This window comes from Falco rusticolus, chromosome 7 (genome assembly GCF_015220075.1).
Source record: "Falco rusticolus isolate bFalRus1 chromosome 7, bFalRus1.pri, whole genome shotgun sequence".
In the NCBI taxonomy this organism is placed as follows: Eukaryota; Metazoa; Chordata; class Aves; order Falconiformes; family Falconidae; genus Falco; species Falco rusticolus.
The window spans coordinates 4,837,242-4,849,761 of NC_051193.1; the positions used below are offsets into that span (position 1 = coordinate 4,837,242).

Genomic DNA, 12,520 nt, shown 5'->3' on the forward strand with positions numbered 1-12,520 from the left:
GGATAGCCTTCCACAACTGCCATAACCTAAAAAAAACCCACCCACCCCAGAATGTAACTGGCACAAAATCTTCTTGACTGAGCCTCATTTATTTTGAGCTGAACGGTGACCCAAAAATCTTATTTTTTTTTTTTTTATAGTTCATTAAGGCAAGCCTTCATTAAGTACAGTTAGCCTATCACATCTTAGCGATGTTTCTAACAGCATCATATAGGGATACGATTTTTAAGCATCCTTTTATACTGACAAAGACCCTCATAAAGATGCAGATATGCAGCCAAAACCATACACTGATAGATATATCTGGCTTTGGAATATAACATGGTACCGGCTATCCTGGCCAGGCATGTTTCTGACCAGCAGACACCACACCAATGGCAAGACGGAAACACCCGCAGATCATCTCAGTGCAGGGGAGACCCTGCCTCTCCCGAGCTGCCAAAGCAGATGCATAATTCACACCGAGCAATATTAAATTGGTTATTCTTCTGTTATAACAGCTCAAGCTTTGCACAGCATCTTATATTTAGAAATTATGTACTCACAGAAGATGGTGGCAAATAAATAATTTGCACGTTTAAACAAAAAGTCTAGTCACATGAATTTAAAGAGTATGGAAAAGAAGATGAAAATCAGAGTAACGCATGCATAAAGTAAAGTGTGCAACATGGAGAGCATCCTAAAGATATACAGTTCAAAAATATTTTCTCTTCATTTCCACAGCTGGTTACTTTTTTAAACCAAAATCTTTTTTCTATATAGAGTGGTGATAAAACGATTTCACAGAAAATGTATTCTTGTTGGGAATTCTAATTTCTCAATCAAAAAGCTTTTTTGCTTATTTCAAACAGCAATCTCAAATTTTTTTAATGATTTCAAATTCACTCAGTCTGCCAAGCAGCCAAGCCAAAGCTTATGACTTCCTTGATTTTTTGAGGACTTGACTATAAATCTTATGACAACAAATGACTCATTCAGCAAGAAAAACAATTTTAACACAAGAAATCAGTACATTTTAGCTTAAACTTTTCTTTTTCAATTAACAGATGAATACATCACATTTGTCCATAAACAATAGGAAAGAAAAAAAAAGTAATTTATTTAATGTACACCTGGGAAAGAGAACAGTAATCTTGATTTGTACACTAGAAGCATAATACAATTTAATTCTCAGACCTGCTTAAGACAACTCTTAAGAGTAACAGCTGAGTTGGAAAAGTTGATTAATCTGAAGCTGTTTATTTGCCTGAATTACTATATTCCATTTCTTTTAGAAAATGGAGGCAGAGAAATCAGCAGGCTTTCCAGCGAAAGTGGTAATAGACAAGACCAGATTTTTTTCTCTTTTTTTTTTTAATAAACATTTTTCTGCACATAATATTCTGATGACAGAGGATAGCCCAAGTCTTTCTAGGATGGTGACACGAGTGTTTCAGAAGCCACATAACGAGTATACCTTGACTAGAAAAGCACTTAGCAAATAAATGGGCACGCTTTGGTCTGCCGCCTTCTTACAACAAAGTAAGAAAAAATACCTGAAAGCGATTAAAGGTCATGGATTTCTCTCTCCTTTTTTCTGAGGTTTGAAAAACACAAGTATCACCCACTTTGTATTGTTCACACTTTCTTTTTTTTTTTTAAACAAGCTGAACATTTTTTTTCCCTCTTTAATATTACAGTGTAAAGTACTTTGTTAAAATAATTTTAATGGCCAAAAATAAAAGACAACAGTTAATACACCGCTCTAAACTGAAGCATTTAAGTTTTCGCATCTGTTAAATGGAAAACTAGAATTAATCCCATTGATCTAATGGAAAAGATGGGCTAACTTTTGTGGTTTGCTTTCAGACTGGCTCTTGTCACCATATTAATCTCAACGACACGAACGCCACATCCAGTGTCAGGTCAGCTAGAGCTGCTAAACCCAAACCTCACACCCCAGCTACCCGCAGCAGCGTTCTCCCAAATGATACATCTCTAGCGATGTGTTACTTTGATCTAAAAATGATGGGAATTTATACTTTAACGTACAGAAACAGGACAACAATAGTCTCATTGTAACAAGCACTGACTAAAATTTATATAGAGAAATGAAACGTACTGGTGACTTAACGTATGAACATTACACAGTGTGCAATTTAATACCCTAATATTATTAGTCCAAATATTTTTAGCTTCACATGGGAAGTGTTTAGGTGTCGAGAAGCCAGTGAGATGCTGCTCAGGTTTAAATGCTTTGCTGAACTGCAGGCTGGAAGCAGTGCTTCCCAACCCACGGACAGCACCGGACTGCCAGCCGTCTGCAAAGAGCCGCAGACTATCCACGGAAAAGTGTTCCGTAAACGTGAAACCCAACTCTCTTCTTTGTTCCCGGTTGTTACAAGGCAGTAAAGGCAACTAAAAATACATGAAAGAAACACTTTTCCAGCATTACTGTCCCCTATCAGCAAGAAGGGCAGCTGCCACTGAGCTGGTAGGTGAGCACAGACGGGAAGGGAGCGGGTCTGCAGGGAGCGAACGGGAGCTGTTTCATGGCATCCGCAATCACGGCAGAGCTTATGCCAGGGACAGGGAGAGATGAACTTTGAGAATTGATTTAGAACATATCCTGCATTACACAGAAGATGACTGCGAACAAATACTTCTATTTAAATGTTATTCCTGCATAAATCCACTTACCGCCATATAAGCATTTGTTCCAACATACGTCTTGGCTATAGAATTCACCAGCTATCAGACAAAACAGTCTGTTAGAACAATATAAAGATAATGTGGAAATAAAATGGGCAATTATTCCTCATTTAACCTACAATCATCATTCCTATAAATCAACTAAAAATTATGTAAAAGGGAACAAATTTATCTGCAAAGGCATTAAAAATGATTAAATCTCTCTTTTGTTCGGAATGAGAGTTCCAATTTAAACAAGCACTGCATTACAGTTTATGGCAGATAACCTTAAACAATTCTGTTAAACAGGATGCTTATCGCTTTAGTACCCCAAACTAGTCTGATATAAAAAGTCAATTTGAAGTAGGATTGAACACACTCATTTTTCAGTCAGCTGGCTCAAGATGTGAATAAAGCCACATTCATCACTTGAATGCAACGAGCGCTAAATACGCTGGAGGGACAACAGACTCTGACAACTTATAATACAAGGCTGACCTTCTCTTTGGTCCTCGTGTTTGGCTGAGAGTAAAGGTGCTGAAATTCAAATCAACATCACAGCAAGCTCATGGGTCACTATCAGAGAAGTTCTCCAGGGAGGCCCAAAATGGAAATTAATTAAAATTTGTGCTGCACATTGTAAAAGCCCACCACTATTGTTACTCCCAATATTAATTTTTATTGTGGGCCAGTTGGGCTCCCCAGACACATCTCTCGTTCTGCCCTCCCTTTTGTCTGGCCAAAACGCTTTCATATCAAAGCTGCATATCAATGAAGTTTGCTATTCGTAAGTAGTAATTACAATATCAGCAGTTTTTACTGTCATTAAACAATGAACAATCATATTCAGATGAAGAAAAGTCGCCCAGAGATTAAAAATGAATAGGGCTCTCCCAGAAGAGGGGAGCTTGCTGTGGGGCTGTTTGTCTGGCAGCCAGGTGATTTTGACATTAGAAAGAGAGCGGGCAGAGATCTAGAGGGGGAATTACCTGTGTGCTAACCCCAAAGTCACACAGCTTCACCTGGCCTCGCGTGTTCACCAACATATTAGACGGCTTCACATCTGTCGAGGGAACAAAACTGCATTATATTATCCTAGATACTCATCGTCTACACGGAGATCGTTACGAATATTGGTACGATAGATTTTAATAGGAAACACTTCAAAGATATATTTCAAATGCAATCTCTGGTTTGTGACAGACAGTAGCACAGATGACATTATATCTGCACCTCTCACATACTAACAATCCATGTTATTAAATCTGCAGGTGACACCAATCTGGGAGGGACGGCAAGTGCACTGGAGGACAGGACCTAGAATTCAAAGTGATCTTGCCAAACTGGAAAATGAGACTGAAAAAATAAGATGAAATTCAACAGGGACAAATGGAAGCACTGCATTTAGACAGGGATTAATCAACTGCATAAATATAGGATTAAACAGCTGCCTGGAGTGTAGGCTGGAGCAGGTCTGCAAAAAAGGATCTGTAGATTATGGCATGGAGTGGAAATAACAGAGCGGGAGCAAACCCTGGACAATTTAAGAACTAGCCAAAAGCAGCCGTGCAAACAGTAAAGCCTGTTTTCATATCAAGGGATAGCTGGGCTGACCTTCTAAGGTTCATCCCAGCCCTGCGACTTTGTACTCTAACACTGCAATTAACCCTGCCTCCCTCTTCTCCAGCAGCCCTCACTTAATTCCACATAGTGACAAGAGCAGAATTTAATATTCTATAAAAACTACAAATACAAAGCATCCCATACAAACACCTGTATACAGGAACACAGTCAAAACACAAAACATACAAGCACATTCCAGCCTCCTCCTGCTACAAGAACACATTCAGTGCAGCTTTGCTCCCCGGCACATCATTATTCAAAGCTACTGGCTTCCACCTCCATGGCTTCTGCTGCATAAAACTGCTTCGATCTCATGGTTTCAGAGCTTTTACAGAGGTTAACCGCCAGCAACGCCTTAAAATGATTACTAATCCCGCTCCAGCAAATAAAACATCAACGTACATCATAAAGCCAGATTGTCAGCACAAAGATCTAAATGCTGACCCCCTCTGATGCCAAAAGAGGTTGGTGTGCTTCTGCTGCGTACTGTAAAATCGGTGTGTGAATGAACTGCTGATCATCCAGCCTGACTGTAGTGCAGGAAACATCGAGCATCTTTTCTGTTCCAGGGATGCCAGTCGGAAAGCATAATGTGCACGTTATGGCCTGGCTTAAACTTGGGAAGATTAGAGCACAGTGGCTTTGCCTAATCACTGCTTTCTTCTGTCAAAATGGATTAAAAGCAATAGCTTGTATCTTTGCCTTCTTTAAAAGTGAACACTAGTTGGGTGCAGATGGATGAAACCCAACTAGAAAAGAACCTAATTTTGTTTATCATTAAGTTTGCCTTTGTTTAGCAGATGTTTTCTGGTACCACAGTAGCTTGCTTAATTCGTCTCTGTAATGTAGAAATGTATAACCTCAATTAACAAGCTGATGAAATGCTTTCCTATATTTGAGCTAAAAATCCAGTTCAAAAAAGGGGAGAGTTCAACAGTAGGTTATATACTTTAAGTGGAATCTGTACATTTTATTTTGTGCAACAATACTACTGCTATATTTTGCAATTTCCCCCCCAAAGTCAAAAGAAAAAAAAAAGAGTCATGAGCATCTCCATCGTGCTACAGCATCGACAGGCTTCAGTCTGCCTATCTGGATCCCCATTTCATCTCTAGGAATTCAATCCACGTGCTGTATTTTTGATGGATTTTTTACCTATTCCCCAGCCTCAGGTGGTAAGACAAAACACAGCTACAGAGCAATCCACGCACTCACAAAATCTCTCATACACTTCCCAACAACATTTCAGGAATATGTTTTCCAACTGAAACTTCAGGGAGACTCAAATATTTGCTTGTGGCAACCCACTACGCAGCACACTCCTCTCTGGTGTTGACCGACTTTACTAAATCTAACAAGACATGCCGAGTACATCAGCAGGCTCTACCCTGAATCCCGAGAAGAACAATAAGTTGCACAGTAATCCTGTTTAACCTTCTTTCTAAAAATATGGCAGCCAATAGAGCTACCTAGTTACTCCGCTTGCGCTGAATAGTAATGAACCAAACAGCAGATGCCATCACACATGCAGAAAACACTGACATTCTTCACCATGGATCCAGCTGTTTACAGTACTAACGCTTTTCAAAGAAAACTGCAGTATAACAAGAGGCTCTTGCTTTTAACTGTAAAGGATGTAACAAAAATAATTGATAACCAAGTGGACAAGAGAAACATTTTGGTGCGGTAGGGCTGGAAATAGGTTTGTGGGACCAGGACCGGATCAACAGCATCATTATTTAATGAAGCAAAAATCTTTTCACTCTGAGTGAAGGGTCTGGAAGGCAGAAGGAAGCTCTAAGCTTGAAACACTATGACCTCACAGAAAGGGATGAGGAGACAACAGGCACGTAGCCAAATTTTCTTTCTATAAGGACTCAACCATGTCATGAGTTCTGGATGTCACGTTGTCCTGCTTCTGGATGGTCTCCCAGCGCAGCCCACAAGTCCTTGTTTCTTTAACATAACCCACCAGAGGAACCCACCAGGCCACACCTGTCCCCTGTCCCACCAGGGCTGGCCAGTTCCCACCGAGGAAGAGCCAAGGCTCTGTCCAGCCATCACCTTGTGTCACTGGGGATCTGCAGCCCCCATATCCCCTTCCCTGCTACCATGTGGGAGGTGGCAGTAAGTCAGTATCATTAAAAAAACATCTGTCATTCATTAAGCGTTGCTTGATCCTGAAATCCTTCCACAAACAAAACAAAACAAAGAACAAAACCTCAATCAAACAAAAAGAAAATCCTAGAAGAAAAAAAGCAATCAGCAATCAGCCCATTAAGGGAGGGAAGCCTATGCAGGCTGGGGACTCTACTGAGCAAGCTGCAGCCAAACAAGCACTTCTAAGAACAAATACTACCTGTCCTTGCAGCAGATTTTAAATTACACTGCAAGTGGGGGACTTAAGCAAATATTTGCTATGAATTCCAAGGATCACATCAGTTTCCTCAAGAAAAAAGGAAGTGACAATCCCAGATAAAAATGGCACTTTACAAAGTCTCTCATATTGAAAGTGGGGAGAAAAATCACCCAATCAGTAAATTAGCCTTTTTGTTTCATAAAAGGCTTCAGTTAATGGGTTAAACATTTTTTGGTTCTGGAAAACAAATGTGCATAAATAATGTTCTGCACCATCTGCTTGTGATTAATATTACTGTTTAGAAGTAAAAGAATTTAAACAAGAGCCAAAAGGGGTCATTATGCTCCCATTACCAGTGCTTGCTTAATACAAATGATTTCTATGAAACATCATCATAGAGGATGAACAAGTCCTCTTTATGATATATCTGCCTAAGTCGTTTCACCTCTCTGCAAACAAACGGGACCTCCAAGCTCCCACCAGTAAACAGAATTGTCAGAGGTTTCAGCTTTTTGAACACCAGACATTTCAGTCATCTTGTTTTATTGTAAAGCAAACAGATTAATGATTGTGGGGAAAAAAACCACAGATTTTTTAAAAGCTGTCTCTTGACTTTTTCTTTCTTTTAAAAATATAAAATTGTAATACACCAAGTTCAAGGAAGGCAAGAGATACAAAAGCACAATTTCAGCTGCCAACAGCTCACAGAATGTTACTGTTAAAGTGAAGCTGCTGGAAGAATAAAAATACTTGTTATAACAACCTCATCAGCATGCTTTTTGCAGAGGCCACGATCATTTCTTTTAAATAAGCCTAAGTAGTCCATGAGTTTATGTGTTTAGCTATACATGTATATATACCTGTGTATGTATGTGTATACATATACAAGCCCTAGTATTTGTGTTTGTGCTTCCTTGTATGTCACAAAGCTAGAAAGGCTGGGGGTGGGGGGGGAGAGTCAAACATGCTCCTCTGGAAATCTTAGGTGAAATCCTCAGCAAACTGCAGCTACAGCTGAGAACACTCATCGCCTGTATTGCACTAGTGCCCGACCCTACCAACTAGCACTCCACGGCTCCAGCCAAAACAAAGCGGATTTCAATATCCTTCCATGGGAATATCCCGGGGGGGGGGGGGGGGGGGGGGGGAGGGGCGGAAAAGAGATGATCTGAGTGGTGGACAGACCTCCCTTCTGCCACACACAGCCACGGAACCAACCGACAGCCCAGAAAGATCTCCAGATCATCAACTCTGCTCAACCTTGCACATCACGAACTAGAAAACACTTCCAAAAATCTGACACAAATTTAAAACCTAGACAGAAACCAAGGTGCTCAAACTGTGCAATATGTACTGGCCCCCAGTACAGTCATGCATACAAATATAGATCAGTACAATTAAACACAAGTGGGTAACATTTATTTCATACATTTCTTTTAATAAGGAGGTGTGAACAGAGAAAAACACACCAGATAAAATGCATATGGTCTATACTTATTCTTGAACTTAACAGATTTTGGTTTGTCTTTATACAAACTTTGACTTTGTACATGATTAGGCTTGTTTAATTGCTAATTCTGTTTTAAATCTAAGTTAATTTCTCATTACCCTTCCATTTCTACTTCTTATCCTCTGGGGAAAAGAGCACACTTATCATTGGGACATTCTCACATCTTCCAAAGAAGTGGTGTAGGTGTTAATCTTATGTTTATGTTTGATGTGGGTGTGATGACTATGACTACAGCTTCGGGTTTATTAACATGCACGGCTATCACCTCATTAGTTGCAAGGTTTGTTTTGAAGTTAAGCTGTAATATTTGCTGAAATGTCTGATCTGGAATAAAAGACTTGCTCATTGTTTGTTTCCTTTGCTTTAATCCGTGCATTTAGTCGCAAACTGTCGTTTGCTGCACTGCCTTACAAAGCTTCTTCACAATGATTGCTTCCCCACCTTTGTTACTGTCACGGTGGAGATTCTTGACTTCTTAGCCTACGCGAGCTCCTCGCATGGTCTGCTTCACATGTGACAGCAAGGAAGTCAGGGTTAAATTTTCTTTCGTTTACTTCTGATGCTTTAAAACCAGTAGGCAGCTGATGGAGATACTTTGAGAAACAGGCATCTTCCTTGCATTGTATTACTCTGTACCCGTTCTTAAGATACACAAGTACACATGCATTTTCAGTGTCCTAAAAATGGGTACAGCGTAATACTGAAAACCAACCCCTTGAGGAAACTCTGCTGAACCCTGGAATGCTCGTCATGCCCTCCATGGCATTTTGCAGTGCTGTTATCACCTTGGTCAATCTAGCAGCAGACCAAGGCCAGAAAAATCTGAAGTGTGATGAAAAATCAGTTTCTGCACTTTTCTTTAGATCATAGCAAGGACCGCAGACAATTCATCAAAAACTTAAGAGCTGCTCTTCAATCAAGTCAACGAAACCCATACAGAAGGGGAGATTTTGTTTTACCGGCAAAGCAAAAATCAGACCCAGTTTCCAAATTTACAGCAGAACAACAATAAACTTATAGTTACAGTGTTTGTGCCTGACCGCAATGCTCTCTCCAAATCACATTCAGCATGTGGCCAGAATCTTTTAATGAAAAAAAAAAAAAAATATCAAATCTGCTTTTTTTTTTTTTGGGTGTTACAGATGTGTGGCAAAGACTGTGTAGCCTATTCAGATGATACCTAGCCCCGCATATCGCAGTTACTTTCCTTTTATATTTATTCTGACAATTGCTGTGGCAGCTCTGGCATCTAGACATCTTGCTGCGAGTGGATGGACACAATAAATCTCTGGATCCGGTAACATTCAGGCTAGTAGGTGAAATGTTTAAACTGTCATCAGAAACGAAGCCTCCTTGGTAACCTGTGTCTGCAACGAGTTGGTCATGGACTCTGGGTTATTCCTGTTCTTTTAATCCAGTGGCAGCCCAGGGTCAACTACACCAGCAGCCTTAGCAATTCACTCACCCTCTAATCGGGGTAACAAAGCCCTTACTTGATCTCTACTCACTCTTCTGGCCACAGCCCGCTTTCTCCCACCCAGGAGAGAGCCTGCGCTCTCACGTCAGAGCAATCTCCCAGGAAGGAGATGGTGTGAGACCGAGGAGGAGTTGAAGCCGATGTCCTGTTGCACAGCCGCTTGCTGGGCCATTACACAAAGGAAGGCTCAACCTCCTCCTCCACTACAAACTCACTCTCCACGAAAGCCTGAGGACAGTCTGAGCCTAAGCTCTAAGGAGGAGCAGGACCTCAATACATACTGGTAATTAGTATTTCCTATTAGCCTGCTCTCCCCACTCAGCGCACAGATCTCCGGATGACTCTCCAGAGGTGCCTGACTCCTTGCGCTGCTCACACGGGGACACGGGGCACCTAACTCAGGCACTGCTCATCGCCTCGCCAGAGCCTCGCACCTACTTCTCAGCCACTCCAAAACTAGGCACGCCAGAAGAAATGGTCTCACCTATTCGGTTTGCAACTTAAAATTTTCTGTGTGTCTCTCTGCTTTACACTTCTCTTTCAATCACAAATGAAGTCGGTTACTGCACACTCCAACTGTGCACGCGGGCTGAGTGAGCAGATGGGTTAAATTAAACAGTATTGTTAGCAACATTAGGAACCAGAGCAGTTACTTTCAGACACTTTAGAAACATTATAAATGTAATGAGTTTCTCCTTTTTTTTCTTCCTTTTTTTTGGGGGGGTGGGGGTGTAGAGGGAAGGGCTTCTTTGTTCTTTAAATAGCATTTCCCACTTTTTCCAGAACTGACGTTGTTTTTGAAAGGTCTAGTATATCTGAACTAACTTACTACAACAGATAGATTTCAAAAAATAATGTAGCATTAAAAGCCAGAAATAAATGAGATGTTTAAAAAAAATATAGAATAGTTTCCTGAAAGAGAATAAACAGCAAAACCCCAAAATCGCTTATGTCCAAGCAGGTTTAAAGTTTCTTTAATTATTCATGTCCATGTTAGAGGACAGTGGGCTACAATTTTAGAGATCTGAGACTCCAGCAACACTTGTGGCTGTTGTGAGATTTTTGAAGTACATAAGAAAATTCACTATTTATCTTCTACTTTCGATACTAGTCAAACATCTGATTTTCCTTGCCGATTTTTCCACTGGGCATCCGTTTGTTACCCTAAGCATCTAAATCTCTGTAAAATTAACTTCTCTCTTTAGTATTTTTCTTTGCAGGGGAGGAGGGAGGGCAGTAAAGGAGAACACTAGTAAAGTATTTTATCAGAAAACGTGCAGGGCTAATGAGTAAGATTCATTCCGCATTACTCCACTGGAATTGTATCAGATGTTAGTATGGTCTACTGTCTCTGCAGAAAGTATTGTTAAAAGTAACATGGTATTTCATTGGAAAACAGAAAACATCTGTTACTCACCTCTGTGTAAAATCTTTAGACTCCATAAATAGGTAAGGCCTTTCACAACCTGAATTTAAAAGAAAAAGCAACCATGCATATTAAAGATTTCTGGTAAGAAACACCACACATCTCAGCTGGCGTGAGTTATTAAAGACCCAAGTTCCAATGAAGAATGGAGCCAGGACCACGAAAAGGGGAGACTAAGCATCCCTTCCAAACCACTGCAGCACCCAGATGAACCCCTGCTGCAAACCTGCTGTGGACCACGTGGCAACAGGTTCTTTAAGAACACACAAATAAGCTTCCTCTCAGGATCTGTATGTTGACGTTAGCTGAGCTTATACTGAATCCCTTTAGGCATTTCAATGTATTTTTAATTCATCTATCTTTGCTGGAGTGTGAAACATCACGAAATACAAAGTGCGTAATGATTTGTCTTCTTGCAACAAAAGCAACCCAGCGACACCGAAGGCCAGAAAACAACAAAATCTCTAACAGCCTCTCCCACGTCACCCTCCCTTTCCCTTTCTTTCCATTTGGTGCATCTGTACTTTTTTCTCCTTTACCTCCCATGCTTTTACTTACTCAATGCAAATGCAGAACATTTCTTCTTGGACTGTACAAACTGTCTCATTCTTCATGCCCAGAGCAGCTGTGGCTGCCCCATCCCTGGCAGCGTCCAAGGCCAGGTTGGACGGGGCTTGGAGCAACCTGGGCTGGTGGAAGGTGTCCCTGCCCATGGCACGGGGGTTGGAACTGGATGGGCTTTAAGGTCCCTTCCAACCCAAACAATTCTATGATTACTCATCTTGCACCAATCACAGATCTTACTGTATTCCATACCCCCAAAAAATACAATTGGAACCCCTAAAACTTAAGAACGGGGGCTGACTTTGGGCGTCTTTTTATTCCAGAATTTGCTCCTTCCACTACCTAAGCTGCTAAAGTCAAACTCAAAAACCTGTTACTCCAGTACTGTGTTGGGAGTGCCTTATGTACGAGATGGATTTTAATGAAAATTTGTAGGACATGCATTTGTAGTATGAATGCAAGCGTTATCTCCCTAAACAACAACCCATGACACTTCCTTACACAGAATATATACACGTGGCTCTTCCAGAACCAACAAGATCTTCACTGGGTCCAACCGCCACTCTATTTATTTTCCATATAAAAGTGATATAATAGCCCCAAATTAAACGAGCCGTTCAGTCAACTCCCTAAGAGAGCTGCTGGGTGTTACAAGTTATCGTCTCTGCAGGTTTTGTTTCTGTAAAGTAATTAAACCCCATACTTCTTGCATTTTAACACTGTAATTTTTCCCTTAGATTTACTACTTTCACAAGCCCAGAGAACTAACAAGATTCAACAAATACATTTCCACTACTGCTTACTTTTTACCCAAACCATCTCTGCTGTCTCAGCCAGCTTTTTTAATAGAGCAAATCTTTTTTATAAAGTTTCCATCTATGAGATGACATT

The 12,520-nt window shown here is 40.7% G+C and overlaps 1 protein-coding gene across 1 annotated transcript in view; it reads right to left on the bottom strand.

Moving 5' to 3' along the window:
• The window catches only part of MAP2K5 (mitogen-activated protein kinase kinase 5), a 140,893-nt gene that overhangs the window by 66,709 nt on the left and 61,664 nt on the right, over positions 1–12,520 (bottom strand). The window contains 3 exon segments of the mRNA XM_037394283.1: positions 2,680–2,730; positions 3,660–3,733; positions 11,057–11,105. Of these exon segments, the coding sequence (XP_037250180.1) occupies positions 2,680–2,730; positions 3,660–3,733; positions 11,057–11,105 (174 nt within the window).